The sequence below is a fragment of the Phoenix dactylifera genome, chromosome 1 (assembly GCF_051530095.1).
Source record: "Phoenix dactylifera cultivar Ajwa chromosome 1, Ajwa_hap1_PhDact_Kaust_v1.1, whole genome shotgun sequence".
Taxonomy (NCBI): domain Eukaryota; kingdom Viridiplantae; phylum Streptophyta; class Magnoliopsida; order Arecales; family Arecaceae; genus Phoenix; species Phoenix dactylifera.
The window spans coordinates 69,713,413-69,728,059 of NC_143190.1; the positions used below are offsets into that span (position 1 = coordinate 69,713,413).

Sequence of the window (14,647 nt, forward strand, 5' to 3'; positions counted from 1 at the left end):
TCAGGCCCGTCTCCATTAAAAAAATGCTTCATAAATTTTTTTAATAAATTAATAAATATTGAAAACTAAGGATTTATTAATATAAAGCCACCTTAATGGTGGGGGGTTTGGCATAGACCCCTACCAGTTTATTAATTTAAATCAAAATGGTACATGAAGGGAGGTTTGGACCTTGGTCTGACCTCCAGAATACAATAACTCTTGGATCAAATATAGCAGCTAAGTTATGCATAGGACATATCTTGTCCCAATACTCATTCCATTTAGATTCCATTTGTTCAATAATAGGCATTAAAACATCATCATATCTATGTTCTGCAAATTTTTGACTAATTATATATGCTTGTTGTAAAAATGAACATGAAGTTGGATAATAAATACCAGAAAGAACATTGGTAGCATTATAAAAACTAAGAAAAAAATCTTCCAAAATTTTTCCTTTATTCCAATCAGTTTCAGTCAATGTAAAGCCTAATCCACGATCATTAATATATGCACTTAATAAGTTTTTATATGGGTATGCATCATGTGTCATGCTATATGTTGAGTTCCAACGAGTAATTACATCAAGTTTAAATTTTTTAAAACGTTTACCATGATTTATACATAGTTCCTTAAATTCTTGAAGTCTTGATCTTGAAGCATGAATAAAAGAAACTGCATTTCTAATTTTTGAAATCACATCTTGAATCATGCCCATGCCAGCTTGAACAGAAAGATTTAAGATATGACATGCACATCTAATATGCAATAAATTTCCATTTAACATGGGATGCAATGAGTCCTTTAATAATGTAACAGCAGAATTATTATTAGATGCATTATCAAAAGTAATAGACATAATTTTATCATTAATATTATATGAACATGCAGTTTGATAAATGACATTTGAAATTTGTTGCCCAGAATGTGGAAAATCAAAAGCACGAAAAGCAAGAATACGTTTATTTAATTGCCAATCATCATCAATATAATGAGCAGTAATGACAATAAAACAATTACTACCTACAGATGCTGACCAAATATCAGAAGTTAATGAAATTTTTACATTTAAAGTAGAGAGTGTTTCAATTAAACTTTGTCTCATTGCTAAAAAGTTAGTCATAGCTACTCTTCTAAATGTACGCCTACTAGTTCTTTTGTAAGCAGGTTGTAGGTTTAATTGAACATATTCTTCAAAATTAAAAGATTCACATAAACTAAAAGGTAATTCATCCTTAACTATCCATTTTACAAGTGCTTTTCTTTGATTTTCTTGATTATATGCAAAATTACCTACAAGTAATCCCCCTTGTATATTAAGGGTACTTTGAGTTTGAGCATGAGAATCATGCATCCTATGACTCTCTTGATGTCTTTTTAAATGGCCTGTTCCCCCACTACTACTACAACTATAAAGTTTCGCATATTTTTTACATTTTGCTTTCCAGACTCCATCAACCATAACTCTATCAAATTCATTCCATACAGCACTAGTCCTCTTACGAGAAGAGGTTTGATCTTCACTCGGTTCACTAGTTCTGGAGGAACTAGGAACATGGGGTTGGGGATTAGTTTCTTCTCCCTCGGAAACAGGAGGAATGCCAAAATGACTTTCCTCAAAAGATGACATATCTAAATTGATGAATTCAAAAAATAAAAACTAACCACAAGGAGGAATTGAGTAGAGGGTCAGAGGGCAGAGGCAGAGCCGAGATTCTGAGCTTCCTCTTGTGCTCTCAACAGGAGTGACCTTCTCTTCTCAACAGGAACCTCCTCTTGTGTAGCACTTGAACACTTGCTAAATGCAAACTAAAAATTAAATTGCTGGAAGAGCACTTTAGAAGAGAGAAATAATAATAGTAGAGAAGGAGAGAATAGTTGGTTTGGTGTGGTGAGAATGAGGGAGGAAAGGGGTATTTATAGGAGTCCAAAAATTTTTTTCCCAAAATACCCCTCAATTTAGCCGTTTTTGGACTGTTGGGAGGGGCATTTTGGAAAAAAATTCAAAATAGCCGTTGGAAACGGCTATTTTCTCCCCCCCTCTCCAGACGGGCCGTGCCGGGCACGGCCCGTTTGCGCCCGAGACGGGCCGTGCCAGGCACGGCCCGTCTCGGGCCGTGCCAGGCACGGCCCGTCTCGTGCCGTGCCGGGCGCGGCCCGCCAATCGACGGGCCTGGGGCCGAGCCGGGCTTCGGTTTTTCGCTGAGCGGGCCAGGCCAGGCACGACCCGTTTTGACCCGTGGCCCGGTGCGCCCGGGCCGGGCCGGCCCGGCACGGCCCGATGCCCAAGTCTAGTCCCTGTCTTGCAACCAACGCCAAAGTGTTGCCTCTCTGGTTTCATACACCTCTCTCTCTCTTTCTCTCTCGTGTTGACGAGAAAGAGCATCCCAACCGTCTGATATGAATTTCCTTTTTTTATGTAATGTTTGCTTCGATCCAAGAAGAGCATCCCAGCCGTCTGATATACAAGAAAGAGCATCCCAACCGTCTGATATGAATTTCCTCTTTTTTATGTAATGTTTGCTTCGATCCAAGAAGAGCATCCCAGCCGTCTGATATACCAACTGTCACGCATTAGAGATGGGTAAAGAGAATCCTGGTACGGTGACAATTTTTTGTGGCTGAAAATCTAGTTGGAGGCTCTCACGAAACACAGAGAGAGAGAGAGAGAGCCACCAAGGTGGTAGCCCAGTTGGAACGGGGCGTTTGCTTCCAACCAAGTGGTTCCAGGTTCGAAACGCACGGGCGTCGATTAAATTCGGGGACCGAATGCCCCACGCCTGGACACGGGGTCTGGAAGCGCTACTGGTCGGCTGGTAGCCTGGGTGGTGCCAGGTGTGACGTACTCACACGGAGGGTCGGGTCGGATAACTGAGCCGGCCCACGGGTGGGGAGGGTATGAGTAAAATAGGTCGGGGTGCCCAACACACGACTTGGTCTACCCGCATCGAACATTCTCCTGGCGGGGTGGGGGCCCAGTGGTCGGGGCTGCTACGCGGGGGTGGGCTTGTCCCTTCCTCCCCCCTTCCCCTTTTGCTTTAGCAAAAAAAAAAAGAGAGAGAGAGAGAGAGAGAGAGAGAGAGAGAGAGAGAGAGAGAGAGAGAGAGAGGGGGGGGGGATGGCCGGACTGTTTGAGAAGCAGGCGGCGACATATGCGGAGGCGCGGCCCCAATACCCGAAGGAGTGGTTCGCTAAGCTCGCATCGCTGACCGCCCGTCACGAGCTGGCGTGGGACGCCGGCACCGGAAATGGACAGGCCGCCGTCAGTGTAAGCCCCCCCCCCCCCCCCCCCCAATCTCTTTCTTTCTATCCCATGGTGCCATGAATCATCATACCGAAACGCCTGAGGGAGCTTAATTAGCAGCGACCTGGAAATTGCACTTCTAGTCAGATAACGTTATTCCCAGTTGTAATTAACACGGGATCCGAGCAGGTAGCGGAGCACTACGAGCAGGTGATAGCAACGGATGTGAGCGAGGCCCAGCTGAAGCACGCCACCCCGCACCCCAAGGTCCGATACGTCCACACGCCTCTCTCTACGCCGGAACCAGACCTTGTTTCCATTCTCGGGGGCGAGGGCTCAGTGGACCTGGTGACCGTGGCCCAGGCCGTCCACTGGTTCGATCTCTCCAGCTTCTACTCCATCGTCAACCGTGTTCTAAGAAAGCCCGGAGGAGTGATTGCTGTCTGGGGCTACAACTACAACATGAGCCCCTTGGAGGACGTGATGAAGCGTTTGCTTGAGGCCACCAACGCTTACTGGGACCCTCGGGCTTGGTATGCCTTCAATCTCTATCGGACCCTCCCATTTCCATTCCCCGGTATCGGATTTGGATCGGAAGGTGATCCGATCTGTCTCGATTTAGAGCAGGACTTGACCTTCGATGGCTTCCTCGGAATGCTGAGGTCTTGGTCTGCTGTGACCACAGCTAGAGAGCAAGGAGTGGATTTGTTATCCCAGGAAGTGGTCGGAGAGCTTGAGACTGAATGGGGTGGCTCCTCTGTCGTTAGGAGGATAAGGTACGAGGCCTTCATGCTCGCCGGCACTCCCAAGCTGGAAAACTCGAGCTGCTCATAAATCGTAGGCGAAGTTGTGGGAGACTGACAGCATGTGCGAGGCAAAGGTCGCATTTCTGGCATTGTAATAGGTTTAATTCATGTTTCTGATCGCTCGAATAAATTGGATTGCATGCTTTAATGGAATTAACTCCGCTTAGCATTCTATTTACTCGGCAAGGAGTGGAATTTCACTGCTCCTGGACATCTCACAAGTTAGAGAGTGTCCCATTCAGGGCGAGTCATGTTTACCGTAAGATAAATGAAGCAGCCACTACAACAATAAAGGGTTTTGGCGACGCTACAAAAAAGCGTCGGCAAATTTTTTTCTTGCAACGGTAACCGCCGACGCTTGTAGTAAGTGTGGGGACAAAACGTTAAAATACGACAACGCTTATAAGCGTCGTCGGACTTCCCTCCTCCCCTCCACAAAACCCCGTCGGATGGAGGTGGGCTGTCTTCTTCTCTTTCGAACCCTCTCCTCTCCTCTCATTCGCCCTCCTCTCCGTCGCCATTCCCGTCCTCGCCTCTCCCTCTCCTCCCTCGGCTTTGGTGACAAGCATGAGGTATGAGATATTTGCTACCAGGCCCAAACAAGGCATCGGCGATTTGTGTGATTGCTATTCTCGACCACCGGATTTTGCATAGCGACGAAAATAACCATTCCCGACCCTTCTCTCCCCTCTCGTCTTCTTTCCGATTGGTGGTCGGTGGGCAGAAGGGGGACATGAGAGACGCCTTAAGCTTCAGTGCAGCAGCAGCGGCAACTGTACCGAAATTACCATTCTGCCAACTTGGTTCATTCCCCTTTCTTGATCTTACTAAACCCACTCTCCTCCCTTATAAAACCTTCTATTCACATCCCCTCCCCTCTTCTTCTCATCCTCCCCATCATCATCTGCCCTCTCGGAATCCCATTTCCGCCTCTCTCCGGTTCGTCGTCGCCGCCGCCGCCGCCGCAGAGCAAGCAGCATCCATGGCGGCGCCATCCGCTGCAGAGTCCAAGCCCTTCTCCGTGCTTTTCGTTTGCCTCGGTGAGCCTTCCCAATCCCAGACCCTGGAAAGCTATAGCTCCATCCTTACCTCTTCCTCCTTACTTTGGGTCTCCTTAGCATTAATTCTCCATCTCTTCCTTCCAGGCAACATCTGCCGAAGCCCTGCCGCGGAGGCCGTGTTCAGAGACCTTGTCCGCAAGAGGGGATTGGAGTCCAAATTCTGGATCGATTCCGCCGGCACCATCGGCTACCACGAAGTAACTCTCTGATAATTCCCTGCATTCCTTTATATATATATAAATACGATCTGCGATTAACTGGTTTGTTTCTCTTGGGGTTGAAGGGTAATCCAGCGGACTCAAGGATGAGGGCAGCATCCAAAAGGCGTGGGATCGAGGTGACTTCGATCTCGAGGCCGATTCGCCCCTCCGATTTCAAGGAGTTTGATCTCATACTAGCCATGGACATGCAAAACAGAGGTACGGAGTAGTAGAGGGACATGCAAAACAAGCCTCCTCTTCCCCTCCGCCTATTCCCTCTCCTCCCTCGGCTTATCCTCAGGTACGCAGCCGTACCCTCCTCTCTTCTCCTCTCTTCTATAACTTGGTTTCTTTGGTGCGAAGGGGGCTTACAGAGGCCCGAAACCCCGGCGGGATTTGGTAGGCGACTGGGTCTCCAACAACGATGGGTTCGTCCGGAGCTTGCCCATCTTCGTGGGCGGCCTCTCCTTGCTCGCTGTCCTCCTTAACCGCGCCTTCTCCGGCATCGCCCCCGAGTTCTTGAACGACGACGGCGACGAGAATTCTCCATAATATCTGTCTACTTTCTTCTTCGATCAACCTTATCTGTTACCAATTGAGTGATCAAAGATAATTCTCCATAATATCTGGTTCTATCTCTCAAGATACCAAGTCTCATGATTGATTTCTTTATTCTTTTTATCAGGTACCATGTTTATCTGGTTAAACCAATAATGAGAATTTATTTTTCTTATAATAATTGTCTTATTTGTTTATCATGCTTTTAATTATTTCTAGAATTTTTGTTTTATGATTAGTAATCCACTTAAAAATTGCAGGTGCTATCTGTGGCTGTGTACAACCACTATAAAAGAATCTATCATGCATCTTTACAGAAAGTGTATGTTTTCATGTGACCTTTATATCTATTTCAGTTTTCCGCTATAATGCTATGGCTTATGTTGATCTTGTCTTGTTATATATTGTTTCTTTAAGTTTAAGCATATCTAGATTGTTGACTTGCATTTATAAGCATCAAAAATTTGCTTGTTCTTGTGATGGTCTTCTGATGGTTATGCTGAGCTGAATTTACTGAAAATACACAGATCTGGAGCTGATTCAGGGAATTTTGAGGCTGAAAATGATGATGATAATGTAGAGTTAGAGAAAAGCAATGTGCTCTTGATGGGCCTTACTGGCTCAGGTATAATGTTTTCCTTTTTATTTGTTACATTTTTATCATGTGATGGTTTTGCTGAACATGCTGGCACTTGTTATGTCCTATCTATCACCATGAGAACTAAAAAGGAATTATCTACTGGATTTTATTGATTGATGGTCTGACCTACATATAAATTCTTGTGTTGTCTGTAAGGACAGGAAAGACATTACTTGCAAAAACATTAGCTCGCTTTGTGAATGTGCCGTTTGTTATTGCAGATGCAACAACACTGACACAGGTAAGTGCGCTACTGTTCTTTTAGTTCCCTACTATGTTGAAAATAAAAATTATATATTCTTTTCTTAGTATGTCCTATGATCCAAGTATCTTTACTGTTGCGATTTCCTAGCTTTTCAGATCTAATACTTCTTTTTTCTTACAGCATATATTTATGATTCAACAGCTAGCCATGACCTACTTGATAGCTTTTCTTTTGTTTTGCTTCTTCTGTTCAATTTCTTTTTGATAATAGGAAAGGGGACCAAGAGTTGAGAAAAGTAATGGGAGAAACAGCCAGATGACATACCGGGGGGAACCACCTCTCAAGCTTTAAACATGATGCCTCACCCAAATGAAGAGGTGCAAACTATTGGGCTGTTGCCCAATTTGTTTCTTGAGCATTTTTTTACTTAAAAAATTTGGTTACTTTCTAAATCGTATATGAAATAGCTCGTAGCAATTGCATATAATAATAACTAATATACATCTATGACTACTGTTTTGATGCATATATTGTAGCAATTGCATGCTTACAAGGGATTTCTATGAGGTGGCACTTGTAAATTGAGTAGATTTTGGACCTATTTGAGCAAAATGAAAAACAGAAGGTTGATATGCAGCAATACAAAATGCAAGAGGTATTCGCAACTCAGTACAAAATGTAATGGGGTATTTATTTTTATCTCAGTTTTATCAACTTTCTAGCTACTCCTTTAAAATCTATAGCTATGCTTAGAACCGGTTTCTTATGACAAACTCAAGGAGCATCATTGGCATTCTCTGATGAGATCTCAAGCTCCACTTATTCAACAACCTTCTTTGATGTTGCTGTTTCTCTGTTTGTATGGGTACTGTGGAGTGTTTGGAAGTAGATGTTTGGTTGATTTGTACTTTGATCTTGTGGGTGTTCACCTTTTTTTGGTGCATTGTTTTGAGCTATTGCCTACCTCAGACATATGATAGGTTGGGATTTTGTTGGTTTTGAGCAATTAACCATTTTCCTAGCATTGCCATAAATGCCGAATCATAATATTTAATGCCATAAATTTTTTTTTTTAAAAAAAATATTCTAACGACGCTTTAAAGCGTCGTTGAAATCACGAAATTTTTTTTAAAAAAATAATATTCTAACGACGCTTTAAAGCGTCGTTAAAATCACGAATTTTTTTTTAAAAAAAATAATATTATAACGACGCTTTAAAGCGTCGTTAAAATCACATTTAACGACGCTTTAAAGCGTCGCTAAAAAGCGTCGCTAATTTCCGACGCTTTTGCAAGCCTCGGAAAACATTTTCTCCACTGTAGCATAGGCGACGCTTTGCCGACGCTTACGAAAGCGTCGGGATGGTTTTTAGCGACGCTTAAAAGCGTCGTTAAAGGCCAAACAAAGCGTCGCTAATGACCACTATTCTTGTAGTGAGCAGATTGGGTTACATCCTTTGTAGCCGATCACTCTAATAAAATGCTGTGGATGATTAGAGCAGTCTTGCTAAATACTAGATATGTGTGATTTGTTGTGCTGTATTCTCGTTGCTCCCTTGGTGTTTGCTCTGTGACCTTGGTTTTTTGGGTTATCATAGCGTTGCTCTTTATTTGTCTCGATTCGTAAGGAAGGCAAGCAAGATGACCCAAACCAATATATGGCGTCAGCACTTAATTCTAGGGCTATCAAAAAAAAAAAAAGAAGGCTAAGCTTGGTTGCTGAGCTATTTCACTCTCAAATTATCCACCGAAACAAAGCACGGTTCCATTTGTACGAGAAATCATAAGTACTTGTATGAAGTGATCATCAGGACCTAGTTAGAGATCCTCACTTGTAGCGAAGAGGTATTGCAGGGACATTCTTGCTATTTGAATCTTGAGACTGGTGGAAGGTCTAGGAGGTTTTTAAATATTATTTGGGAGAGGAATCTAATAGTAGTCAACTACTTCAAGACATCACCTAGCATGCGAGGTGATGATGAGGTCACTTCTGCCATCATCGTTGGGGGAAAGATGAACTTAGTTCATGGAATGGATAGAAGAATACAATAAACAACTCACATGAGCGTGTCTCGGAGTCATAAATGACAGCTATCCAGTTTCAAGAGATGGAATCTTGAGCACCGTGGAGCCGCATATATAGCCTCCTCCATAATATATTATGCTACAGAAAGTATGGCTATAAGTTGAGATCTTCCTCTGAGACGAGCGACGCTGAGAGAGGGAGAGAGAGGGGCGAGGGCAAATGGCCGGGCTGTTCGTGAAGCAAGCGGCGACATACGCGGAAGCGAGGCCCAGCTATCCCAAGGAGTGGTTCGCCAAACTCGCATCGCTCACCACCCATCACAACCTCGCCTGGGATGCCGGCACCGGGAACGGCCAGGCCGCCGTCAGCGTAAGCCGCCTCCTCTTACCTCCCTCCTCTTTGCCCTGCTCAGGATCTCTCCGGAAGCCTTCTTTTATTTGTTTGGGTTGGGGACGATGGGCGGGGACGCAAAAAATATTGGGATCCATTTGCAAAAGGGTCTTTTGCTGGGATGTGGAGGCCATTTGAAATCCGGGACTTCTTTAAAAAAATAAAAAAAAAGAGTTGGTGAGGTGAGTTAACGTGGAACGCACCTATTGCACGATGGATACGACAACTCACCTAACACGACGACTTTTAAAAAAGGAAGTGGTCTGGTTAGGCCTGTTCCGGGCCTAGGGGGGCTCAATTTCATTTTTTTTTAATTTCCTGTTCCTCCTGGTTGTACACACGTACCGTATCTCACGGTATACACAGTTATAAAAAACTGTGTATATACAAATATAAGTACGCTAGAGAGACAATATAACTATACGCAAGAACTAGCTATATAAGTATGTACAATATAGATGTATGCAGGAGTAAAAGTTAAATCCAAATGATCCAAGAACTGCGTGTCAGAGCCTTTCAAAGAAAGGACCTGAGTATTAAGTTCTCCAAAATTCTATATGAAGTAATATATTTGGTTGATGTCAAGTAAAGATACTAGATTTGAACCTTAGGTGGTGTACGGTTTTTTTTTTTTCGCTGTTGCCTATGTATATGTAATTTATCTAGACTGCTTGATGCATCGAAATTGTGCAATGTTCTCGCATCGAATTTGCGGTGCAATATCCGATTGATGCCCAGCTTTCTAATATAAATCGTCAAAGTTTTCTCCCATCACAACCTCCTCCATGAAAGCTAGGCAAGTAACCATGAACGTGGCATGCAAGCATGCAGGTGGCCGAGCACTACGAGCAGGTGATCGCCACGGATGTCAGCGAGGCCCAGCTGAAACGCGCCATCCCACATCCGAAGGTCCGATACCTCCACACGCCGCTCTCCGCTCCAGAGACAGAGCTTGCGTCCGTGCTCGGGGGTGAGGGCTCGGTGGACCTGGTGACCGTGGCCCAGGCCGTCCACTGGTTCGACCTCCCAAGCTTCTACTCTCTCGTCAACCGCGTCTTAAGAAAGCCTGGAGGAGTGATTGCTGTTTGGGGCTACAACTACAGAATTAGCCCTATAGAGGATGTCATGAAGCGCTTCCTCGACACCACACTTCCCTACTGGGATCCTCGAGCTCGATATGTCATCGATGGATACAAGAATCTCCCATTCCCATTCAAAAGCATTGGTCTGGGATCCGAAGGCGCTCCCATGGAGCTTGACATGGAACAGGACTTGTCTTTTGATGCCTTCCTGGGTATGTTGAAGTCGTGGTCTGCTGTGACCACCGCCAAGGAGCGAGGAGTGGATTTGTTATCTGAAGGAGTGGTCAAGGAGCTGGAGACTGCTTGGGGTGGTCCTTCGCTTGTTAGGAGGGTCACTTACAAGGCTTTCATGCTTGCAGGCACGCCAAAGATGGAAGTCTGACACTGTTAAACTCCAACAAGGTTTGAATGTGGCTCTTGAACTTATCGCCTTTGAAGGCTTCCGGTGGGTCTTTACTTGGCTCTTGACCATTGATGTTTAAATGGAGTAATCTCTAATAATAAGGTTCTTTTAGTTTTATTTCTGATGAAGTCGAGTTTAATTCTATATGAAATCTAAAACAAGTTTTATTTTGCATTCAATTCGGATGGTCTGCAAGTTGCGAATGACTGCAATCAGGGAACCAACCAAGTTTTCTCGGGACTCGGGGTTCCCATCGGACCACCAAGTTGGTGAACTTTTGGGCTGGCTATTGCCTCCTCTGCCCTTGTTTTGTCTAAATTCTCTCATGCTTTAAAATGTAGGCCACGGTGATATGTAATTAAAAAAACCTTGTCAGATCACGGTGATGTTATTTAGTTCAATACAATTCAAGGCTCCCTGACATATGCAAGAGACGTGCATTAATCTTCTATCAGATCATCCAACCTACACAGTAATCATACTAATAAAAATTTTAACAAACTGAAAGTGTGCATCCATCAAAATTACGTCACCATACAGATCGTTAGTTGAAATGTGATATTACCAAGGATAACAAAATCACCAGTTTGGAGGACTCTTGGGTAAGCCACTCACCACTATCTACACGTTTTGATGATCCCTACTCCAGATCGTTGAAGCCAAACTATTCTATTGGTTCTCAATGGTCTTGGAGATCTTTTACTTGGAAGATCAGACTCAGGGGCTCCTTATCTAGATAGCAAGCGGTGCAGCTGAAAACTTTACAGAATATGCTCTCTCTTATCATAACGTCTAGGATTGCTGATGTCCTGACCTGGAAGCTCCCTCAAAATGACATTTTTTTTGTAGGCACCTGTTACAAATTCATCAACAATGGAGGCTTCACTTGTCTTTACGATAAAGTTATCAGGAAGGCTGCCATCCTAGAAAAAAAATCAGATTTTTCTATGGCTTGCTTTGAGAAACAAACTTCATACCATGAAAGTACTGGCTAGGAAAAGTTGGCAAGTAAGCTCAGGGTGTACTCTGTGGATCAAGAGTGGAATTTATCTCCCATTTGTTTGTTTTTTTTTTCTAGAAAGGAAGAACTATACGTGTACGGAAACAATCAAGAAAAAATCAAGAAGTAATACAACACAGAGAGAACTAGACAGCTCTATCTCGCCCACCCATAGCTGGTCCCCTGAGTTGTTAGCCACAAAGGAAGCCACTCAATCTGCGGCCCCATTGGCCTCCCTAAACATATATCTCGCCTGAATCACCATCCCATCACAAACAATGGCCCAGATGTCTCTCAGCAGCAGATGGTAATCGCTGACCCCACCTGAGGCCTGTAGGATCCACCCAATGACCGTCGCAGAGTCACCTTCCAAGAGGACCTCTCTCTCCAGCAAAGCATGCCGAATATAACTCAGTCCGACCAGGCCGCTCTCAGCTCCGCCCCGTGCTTGAAGTCACGGGCTCGTGAGCTGCTCGAGCTTGAGCTCGAGCTCGAATTTAAACGAGCTTCATTTTAGACTCGGACTCGGACTTATTTGACTAACGAACCGAGCTCGAGCTGAGCTTTTACCGGGCCAAGCTCGAGCAGCTTGGCTCGTTAACAGGCCTAGTTGCGGTCGCAGGCGGGGACAGGGCGGATGACCTGATGCGATTGAGGAGGCCGCAGTGGGAGAGGAGGGCGTGGGTCATCCGGATTTTTTTTGGGTAAAAACGGCAATTCATATATCTCTAACATGAGTACATCCCGCCAAGTTAGAAGAAAGTAAAAAGTACAATGAAGGCGGGAGCTCTACTGTGGGCGTCCATAAGAACTCTCCGGAATGTCGTGCAACATAGGAGGCAACGCAATCTATTGCTCTATTCGCCTCCTGAAAAATATGTGCTACCTGGTGCTTACCCAGCTCCACAACTAGCCTGTGTGTCGAACGAATAAGTGGATGACCATCTCCATACCTGTCCGCACCCCGTATCCATTCGATCACTATAGATGAGTCCCTCTTGATGTACACCCGCTCGACGCCGAGCATCCGCCTCGCATATGATATCCCCTCCCAGGCTGCTCTGAGCTCTGCCCCAACTACGGTAGGGCCTGGCGTGCGACGGCCCCCTGCTGCAACCAAACTACCACGGTAGTCTCTGATCACAAATCCAATACCTCTAGACCTCCTATCTACCGCCATGCTGCCGTTAAAGTTCACCTTAAGATAACCAGGGGGTGGGGGCACCCAAGAAATGAGAGCGAACCTGGGCGCTATAACAGCGAAGCGAGTTCCCCAGATATTCCTATCCATCCCAAGAGAACATATAGCAGCGCATAAAGTCACCTCCTCGACCTAAAAGCACTGTTCTAACCATCACCAACCTCGGAGAAGACCTCCTGCCCTCAAACAAGCCCGCATTCCTGTCCAACCAAATGTGGTAGGCTAGATATGCTCTAAGTACCCCTGCCTCAACAGATCTAGGGCTCCGAAAGGAGTCTCTCAGCAGCTATAGTAGATCCTGTACCGACACCACCGACTGGAGAAGAGGAACTGGTGACCTCCTCCATATCTTCCTGCCCTTGGGACACTGTAGAAGAGCATGCCCAATAGTCTCCGCAGAGTCCGTGCACACCTCGCAGTACAGAGAGATCCGCATATCCCGCCTAACTAGCATGCTCCTGGTAGGAAGGCAACCCCAGGCCACCTTCCAAAAGAAGAGCGCCACCCGCAAATGAATCCGCATCCTCCAAATCCATCCTCCCTCGATCTGTCGAACTGGCTCCCCACTGAACAAAACCTGTAGATCCCTCGCACGCACCTACGACTGCCCCGTCGGCGCCCACACTAACCTGTCAGGCTCCATCTGAGTAGGCATCGAGAGAGCCAAGATTATCTCCGCCAAGTGCTCCCCAAAAACCTCCCGAATCAACCCCTCCCTCCATCGGCCCTCCTCTTAAACCATCAGATCACTAACCATGTGGCCCACCAATCATCCCGAATCAATCATGGTCGGCAGATGATTGAGCGGCTCCGCAGTCACCCAACAATCCTCCAAAACATCGATGAACCGACCATCACCAATGGCCCATCTAATCTCTGGGAGGACCAACATAGCTCTAGCACACATCTCCCTCTATACTGGTGAGTGGTGGCGAGCAGCTCTCGCTTCAGGCAGCAACACACCATACTTCGCCCTCATCAACGAGGACCACATACTGTCGGGCTCCAGAATAAATCTCGCAGCGAGTCGGGTCGCTAACACCTTCCGCCTCTCCAACAAGGACTGCACCCCCAAACCCCTAAACCTGGTAGGTTGACATACCACCTCCCATGCTAACATATGGATACCACTTCTGCCTCTGTGCCTTCCCCAGATAAAGTTTCTAAATAGCTGCTCAAGAGACCTCAAAATCGATACTGGGATGAAGGAGTTGGAGAGTAAGTAAATAGGGATCGAAGAGAGAACTGACCGGACCATGGTGATCCTGCTCATCATAGATGATGAATGCATCTGCCAGCCCTCTAGCTTCCGCCTGATGCCGAGCTTGAGGAAATAGTAATCCCCGCCACGCAACCGCCGACCTGAAATCTGGACTCCCATATATCTCATAGTGCCATCCTGCTCGCCCACCCCCAAGATCTCCAGAATAGAATGCCTCACTGCTTGTTTGGTCTTCGGACTGAAACAAATAACTGACTTAGAAAAATTGACCCGCTGCCCTGACGTTGCACAATAGTTCCAAAGAATCCTACCTGATGGGGGTGAAATGGATCGTCCAGCCCACAACAAAAAGGCCGCCCAATTTTAGCCCAATAAACGCCAATGCCGACCGGTTGAATCCTTGGTCTGGCCCAGAATTAGCCGGGCCTTGGACTCCGCCAAAAACTCCATCGGCCTCAAATATTCGCCGACTCGCCCGATCAAGTTCGGGGCATCTCCAATATTCGCCAACCCGTCCCGACCGAGCTCTGGGCGCCCACTTTAGTAGTACGTCCCGACCCTCGAGCTTGGGGCGCTCCACCGAGCACATCTTGGAACCCGGGGAACTGGGTTATCCTCAGCACCCGTC

The 14,647-nt window shown here is 45.8% G+C and overlaps 3 protein-coding genes across 9 annotated transcripts; all 3 read left to right on the forward strand.

Annotated features, from left to right (window-relative positions):
- Positions 1-3,096: 3,096 nt before the first annotated feature.
- Positions 3,097-4,286, forward strand: LOC148715525 (uncharacterized). The gene is made up of 2 exons (XM_088715449.2): positions 3,097-3,250; positions 3,416-4,286. Exons 1-2 carry the CDS (start codon positions 3,101-3,103, stop codon positions 4,058-4,060), a joined length of 795 nt encoding a protein of 264 aa, XP_088571575.1. The 5' UTR covers positions 3,097-3,100; the 3' UTR covers positions 4,061-4,286.
- Positions 4,287-4,483: 197 nt separating this feature from the next.
- Positions 4,484-7,603, forward strand: LOC120106539 (uncharacterized). Of its 7 annotated transcripts, XM_088711289.1 has the most exons (9): positions 4,484-5,072; positions 5,178-5,290; positions 5,377-5,512; positions 5,657-5,978; positions 6,112-6,173; positions 6,379-6,476; positions 6,653-6,732; positions 6,967-7,073; positions 7,233-7,603. In XM_088711289.1, exons 1-4 carry the CDS (start codon positions 4,607-4,609, stop codon positions 5,779-5,781), a joined length of 840 nt encoding a protein of 279 aa, XP_088567415.1. In that variant the 5' UTR covers positions 4,484-4,606; the 3' UTR covers positions 5,782-5,978; positions 6,112-6,173; positions 6,379-6,476; positions 6,653-6,732; positions 6,967-7,073; positions 7,233-7,603. The 7 variants fall into 7 exon arrangements, with proteins under 7 accessions (XP_088567415.1, XP_088567422.1, XP_088567432.1 ...); XM_088711296.1 differs by having other exon boundaries at positions 5,377-5,594; positions 6,967-7,603; XM_088711306.1 differs by having other exon boundaries at positions 5,377-5,594; positions 5,697-5,978; positions 6,967-7,603.
- A 378-nt stretch (positions 7,604-7,981) lies between these two features.
- LOC148715526 (uncharacterized) lies at positions 7,982-10,713 on the forward strand. Its single transcript, XM_088711319.2, has 2 exons — positions 7,982-9,090; positions 9,943-10,713. Exons 1-2 carry the CDS (start codon positions 8,941-8,943, stop codon positions 10,573-10,575), a joined length of 783 nt encoding a protein of 260 aa, XP_088567445.2. The 5' UTR covers positions 7,982-8,940; the 3' UTR covers positions 10,576-10,713.
- Positions 10,714-14,647: the final 3,934 nt, after the last annotated feature.

Bases quoted from the DNA above. Each gene is read 5' to 3' on its own strand.
- LOC148715525 (XM_088715449.2), top strand. From the start codon at position 3,101: ATGGCCGGACTGTTTGAGAAGCAGGCGGCGACATATGCGGAGGCGCGG. The intron at 3,251-3,415 runs GTAAGCCCCCCC...GGATCCGAGCAG, and splicing joins ATGGACAGGCCGCCGTCAGT to GTAGCGGAGCACTACGAGCA.
- LOC120106539 (XM_088711283.1), top strand. From the start codon at position 4,607: ATGAGATATTTGCTACCAGGCCCAAACAAGGCATCGGCGATTTGTGTG. The intron at 5,073-5,177 runs GTGAGCCTTCCC...TCTTCCTTCCAG, and splicing joins CGTGCTTTTCGTTTGCCTCG to GCAACATCTGCCGAAGCCCT. The intron at 5,513-5,656 runs GTACGGAGTAGT...TTTGGTGCGAAG, and splicing joins CATGGACATGCAAAACAGAG to GGGGCTTACAGAGGCCCGAA.
- LOC148715526 (XM_088711319.2), top strand. From the start codon at position 8,941: ATGGCCGGGCTGTTCGTGAAGCAAGCGGCGACATACGCGGAAGCGAGG. The intron at 9,091-9,942 runs GTAAGCCGCCTC...GCAAGCATGCAG, and splicing joins ACGGCCAGGCCGCCGTCAGC to GTGGCCGAGCACTACGAGCA.